Raw genomic sequence first — 5717 nt, forward strand, 5'->3', positions numbered from 1 at the left:
TTACACAGCTAACACCTCTCATAAATGATAAATATAGACATTTAAAGTACTCTTTCCATTCACAGTTAATGCACCAGTAAACAAGAATAAGGGATGATTAATACAATACATGTTCAGATATTTCTAACTTACATATATTCTAAATAAGTTATGAACATAGACTTAGACTTAGACTTAGACATAGACTTCTCTTATTGATCCTTTTGGGATGACTCCTGCGAGGAAATGAATTTCCAGCAGCTTACAAAACAGTGTAGAAAAATAAAGAGATATAAAAAATGCAGTACAAGATAAACAATAAACTCTTTGCTAGATATACAAAGTAGACAATAAACAGTAAACAATAAACTCTTAGCTATATATAGAAAGTAGAGATAAGAATAAAAATAAAATAAATTCACGGAAAATTAAATTAAATAAGATAAATGTAGAGAACTGTATAGAGGATAAATATAGATAAATAAAGATAAATATATAGGACAGTATATGGCATTGTGTTGTTTAACAGTGAATAAATGACATTAGCAGAAATTAGCAGTTAAATTAAATTAAATTATTGCACTTAAGTGGTGGATCAAGTTATTGCACAAAAAAAAAAAAAAAGTAAGAAGAGTGTCCAGGTATGTATGAGTAGATTATTATTATTGCACAGTGAGTGGCTACCACTCCTTTCCTTCTATCCTCTTTACCCTTTTCCTCCTCCCCCCGAATGAGGAGTTGTAGAGTGTGATGGCACGAGGGACAAAGGAGTTCTTGAGCCTGTTGGTCCTACACTTGGGAAGGAGCAGCCTTTCACTGAACAGGCTCCTCTGGTTGCTGATGACGGTGTGCAGGGGGTGGCTGGCATTGTCACTAATGTCCAGCAGTTTCTCCAGTGTCCTCCTCTCTGCCACCGTCACCGGTGAGTCCAGCTTCATGCCGACCACAGAGCCGGCCACTAACGACGCACTAAACATTTCAGTGTTTTCACTGTTCTTCCACTGTGGTTAAAACTCAAGCTCTCCACATATTACGTGCTATGAAAATCAGTCATAACCATTGTATATACATTGGAAACAGCCAAATATTTGAATACCCATCTTCTTGGAGCTTCCAGCCAAGGAATAATCTTATTTACATGAGATAGCAGAGAGGAAATTATATCAGAGATGATATGGTGAGTTTCTGTGATCTGGTTTTACTGCTGCAGTTTAAATAAGCAGATGCAGACACTGAGGAGCTTGACTTTATACCACAAGACTGTAAAGTTTGGAAAAAATCAGAGGTAAATGCAAAAACATTTTTTTAGTTAAGGTGTATCTTAACATTATACCGGACTTGATCTTATGTGATTGAGACACAGTAGTATTTGCTGTTTACAGGCACACAAGAAACCAGGTTACTGCAAGAAATCTGATTAAAACAGGAAATTGTAATCACAGAGGCGCGCACACACACACACACACACACACACACACACACACACACACACACACACACACACACACACCACACACCGGGAGGGCTGTTACAGTCTAGCTCTACAAACAACCAATTATCTGAGGGTCTGTTTATGTTCAGCCAATCAGTGTCCTGCTTGCCTCCTCTGCCTTTTCTGGCTCCAGGAAGCAAAATAAAGTCGTCTGTTGAGGAAGACATTTATTGAAATCTACTTCCACCTTGTGGTTGATGCTAATATTACAGCAGCAAATAGAAAGCGTTGATTGAAGATGATGATAAAGAAGACAATAACAAACAAGGTACAAAAGGTGAAATCTTAATTTCAAAACACATATCCCAAGTTGTTTAATTCACATGATTACCACCTAGTTAGTCTATGGTTAGTTAGTTTATTGTGTATTAAAGGATCCCTATTAAAATTCCTGGGCTTAAGAACATGAAACATACAATAAGAAACAACTTCAAATATAAAAGTACAAGGCAAATAAACCATTGAGTGAGGACAAGAATAAAGTGATAATTAACTTAAAAGTGTTACTTTTGCAAAATGTAAAAGTAAAAGTACTCAATGCAGAAAAATTACCCCTGGTGTTATTATAAATTATATCATTAGTTCATATTTTTGTGTGCAAAGTCTTAGTTCGCAAAGTAACTAGCTGTCAGTTAAATATAGTGTCAAAGGTACATTTCTCTCTGAACTGTATAGTGGAGAAGAAGTATAACATGTCATGAAATAGAAATACTTGTGTAAAAAGTACAAGCGCCTCAAATTTATACTTAGGTACAGTACTAAATGCAGCGTACTTAGCAGTGGTAGAATAAGTATTCAGTGTTACTCAAGTAAAAGTAGCAAAACCACTCTGTGAAAATACTCTACAGGAAAAACATCAAAACATCAAAGTGTGTATCAGCAAAATGTACTTAAAGTATCAGAGATAAAAGTACTTATTATGTAGAAAAATGGTCCCTGTCAGTGTTTTACATGTTTTTTTTAAGTAGAATACTTTTCTCATCCTATAAAGGAACAATTAATCCTTCAGTTTATCAGACAAATGTTGATTCAAAAATCTGGAGATACATGGTTTTCACTGTACAGAAGGGGAACGAAAATAAGTACACACATAAAAATCGCGATATTTCTCTCTGAGATTTAGTGGAATAGAAATATAAAGTTACATAAAATGGAAATTAGTGGTTAAGTGTGGTAAAGTAGTCTACAAGTAACTAACTACTTAAGAACAGTACTTGAGTACTTGAGTTCCACCACTGATTTCCTTAAAATGCCATGTCAAGCAGTAAGCCTATAAGAAAAAGGAAGAAAACATTTACAATTATTATAACTGCAGTGTAATATCATATAGCACTAAAGAAAAGAATTAGTTAGACTTCTTTATTTCCATTCATTGACGCAAGATCCTGCCCACAGACAGGCGCGTGAGCTCGGCCACGTGAGGGAGACACCGCTGAATTATTGCTGTTTTTGTTGTTATTGATGGTGGTAAATGTTTACCCCGCCCACTGGTCTGTCCTATAATAAGTGCTGGGAGCCGGCAGCAGCAGCCTCCTCTGCCTCATACGGAGCTGAGCGGCTCGACACAACTGTTTCACTGAAAATGGATGCCAACATTGTTGTCATGGGGACAGAAAGTGTCGGGAAATCAGGTAAAAACTTTTCTGTGGAGAAGAAATTCTTTTATATAACTCATGTTTCTGTTGCACATGGTGTGTTAAAGTAAATATGGTTGTTTTTCAGCTCTGACAGTGCGCCTCTTAACCCGGAGATTCATCGGAGAGTATGGAGATATTGGTAAGTTTTACTGACATCGAAGCAGTGCAGTCTTTTAACTTGATCTAACTTTCCATTAACTTAACTTTATGTTATTGTGCAGAATCCATCTACAGTCACAGCTTTATGGTCGATGGGAGGGAAACCGCTCTCAATATTTGGGACTCACCTTATTCTGAGGTAAGGAGATGTATAAATACAGTATCTGACAGTATCTGACTATTCTTCTGACATGCTGTGCAGTTACCAGTGGTACAAGTACTCCTCAAATCCTCAAATTAAGTAAAAGTAGAAATACAATTTAATAATAATCCATTAAGGTTTCTTCAAAAATGAAGTATAGTTTAGTAAGTTTAGCCTAATGTGCATTAAGTATCAAATGTATAGATAAAAGTCCCTTTCATACTGTTATAATATAGTTTATATTTTGTATTATTTTATCATTACTGACATGTGTACACAACATTTAACTGTTTCAGATCATTTTAGCTTAGATCTTAAATAATGTATCATATTTTTGAAGAAGATGTTTCGTGTATAACATCTTTCAAATGTAGTGACATAGAGGTACAAAGTAACATACAAATAAATAGAAAAACTGAACTGGCTGTTGCTGCAGACAAACTTAAATGTCAGATTTTTACAGGATTTGTCCGTGGGGACGTCACTCTTTGAGAAGAAGGTCCAGTGGGCAGATGGCTACGTTCTGGTCTACAGCATCTGTGACAGGGCCAGTTTCAACACCGTCAGCCGGCTCATTCAGACAATCAAATCCACCAAAGACTACCTGAACGCCGACAAAGCGCCCATAGTGATTGTGGGAAACAAGAGGGACCTGCACCACAGACGGACGGTGCTGAGCGAGGAGGGCTGGCTGCTGGCTCTCAAAACAGACTGCCACTTCTATGAAGTGTCGGCGGCCGAGAACTACCACAGTGTGCTCATGGTGTTTCATGGGCTGGTGGACAGGATGAGGGACGCCAAGCTGACCGCGAAGAGGCCTCTGGGGTTCAAGGGCATAGTGAAAAGCATGTCTGCCGTTTTTGCCAGGAGACGGACGGACTCCTTTTAGTAAGACTGTGACAGAAGAGGAGTTTGTTTTTTATGAAGAAGAAGCTTCACATTATGTGTATTTGACTGGATGGATATCACAGTCTGATAGATGTGACACATGTTACGTTGTCCAAGGGAACAATGAAGTCTCCTGGGGCAGAGACGCTACAGAGAAAGGAGCTGCGTTTAAATAAAAAGCATGGAAAGACTCCAGAGAAGAAAAGAAGCCATTAAGCTTCAGAAAACATGAAGACAAAACAATGTCACAGAGGTTACAGATGTTTTTTGGTGATCGGTTTTGAAATTAACTGCACTTCAAGCGACAAGCTACACAAAACTGATGAAATACTATAGTCTCATTCATTATGCAGATATATATGCTATTATGTGCAAGAAGGTATGCAATATGTTTAGGATATATACCAGCTGTGGATGAAATTCTTTGCACGAATTAAATGTGCCTTTACTTACGATGATGACCAAAGATAATGTCTTAAGACTAAAGACAGCTCTTCAGTTCACAAGTGAGACTTTTGTACTGCTGGAAAAAGGGACTGAAAAGTGTCCTGCTCAATCCTGTAGTTAATTCTAGAAAGTAAAACATACTTATTTGTATTTATTCAAGTCTAAACACTGTAAAGCAAAAGAACAAATTGTTTTTCTATATTTATGAATCTAACTTTGTTTTATGACTGACAAGGATTTATTAAAGCATTAAATGTAGAAATATGCATTTTGATTTTCATTCATGTTGATTCTAAAATTCAAATGTTTGTTTCCCAGTAATGTGATTATTTATTGACCCCCATAAGGCTCCATTATCATAAGTGATGATAATGGATCAGCTTCAGGTCAATGAGGCTGGATCTGGTAGAGACTCTCCCAAAGCAATGGTCTGATGGGACCCGCCAATGACTTATATCTAGAGAAGCTGGCCAGAACTAGCATCCTTATTTGTGAAAATGTGTATCTTTCTTTGATGGGCACAGGGAGGAAAGGACTCTGACTTGTGAATCAGCCAGAAAACCTTAAGTGGACCTGCCTCCTCACAGGCTGAGAGCAGGGCTGTGACTGTTTTGACTAACTCCAGTTTTCACTTTTGTGGTTGTTTAGTCCAAGATCAGAGATGCGTAGGAAATATTGAACTGCTTTTATCAAACATGCTCTTCAGACAGCAATTACACAACTCTTTTGGGTGCAAGTAATTGTTAACTGAGTATTTGTTTAGGAATAAGAATGAGATTGAATGTATTTGCTGCATGAAATAGTTTGCAAAAAGCAACCGTGGCAGGTTTAAAGACCTGCAACAACCGCTGAACACTAAATGTATTGAATGGGGTCCACACAAATGACACTGGGTACAAAACATTTAAATACTTGAATAGATCCTCTCACTTGTCCTCCAGTCTAGATCTTAAATCATGCTAAAACTTCATCC

At 37.3% G+C, this 5717-nt stretch overlaps 1 protein-coding gene across 1 annotated transcript; it reads left to right on the forward strand.

The window, feature by feature from the left end:
* Nucleotides 1-3010: 3010 nt before the first annotated feature.
* si:dkeyp-59c12.1 (Ras-related and estrogen-regulated growth inhibitor-like protein) lies at nucleotides 3011-4985 on the forward strand. The gene is made up of 4 exons (XM_051381892.1): nucleotides 3011-3102; nucleotides 3194-3247; nucleotides 3330-3406; nucleotides 3873-4985. Exons 1-4 carry the CDS (start codon nucleotides 3054-3056, stop codon nucleotides 4296-4298), a joined length of 606 nt encoding a protein of 201 aa, XP_051237852.1. The 5' UTR covers nucleotides 3011-3053; the 3' UTR covers nucleotides 4299-4985.
* The last annotated feature ends 732 nt before the right edge of the window (nucleotides 4986-5717 follow it).

The sequence above is a fragment of the Dicentrarchus labrax genome, unplaced genomic scaffold (assembly GCF_905237075.1).
Source record: "Dicentrarchus labrax unplaced genomic scaffold, dlabrax2021, whole genome shotgun sequence".
NCBI lineage: Eukaryota > Metazoa > Chordata > Actinopteri > Moronidae > Dicentrarchus > Dicentrarchus labrax.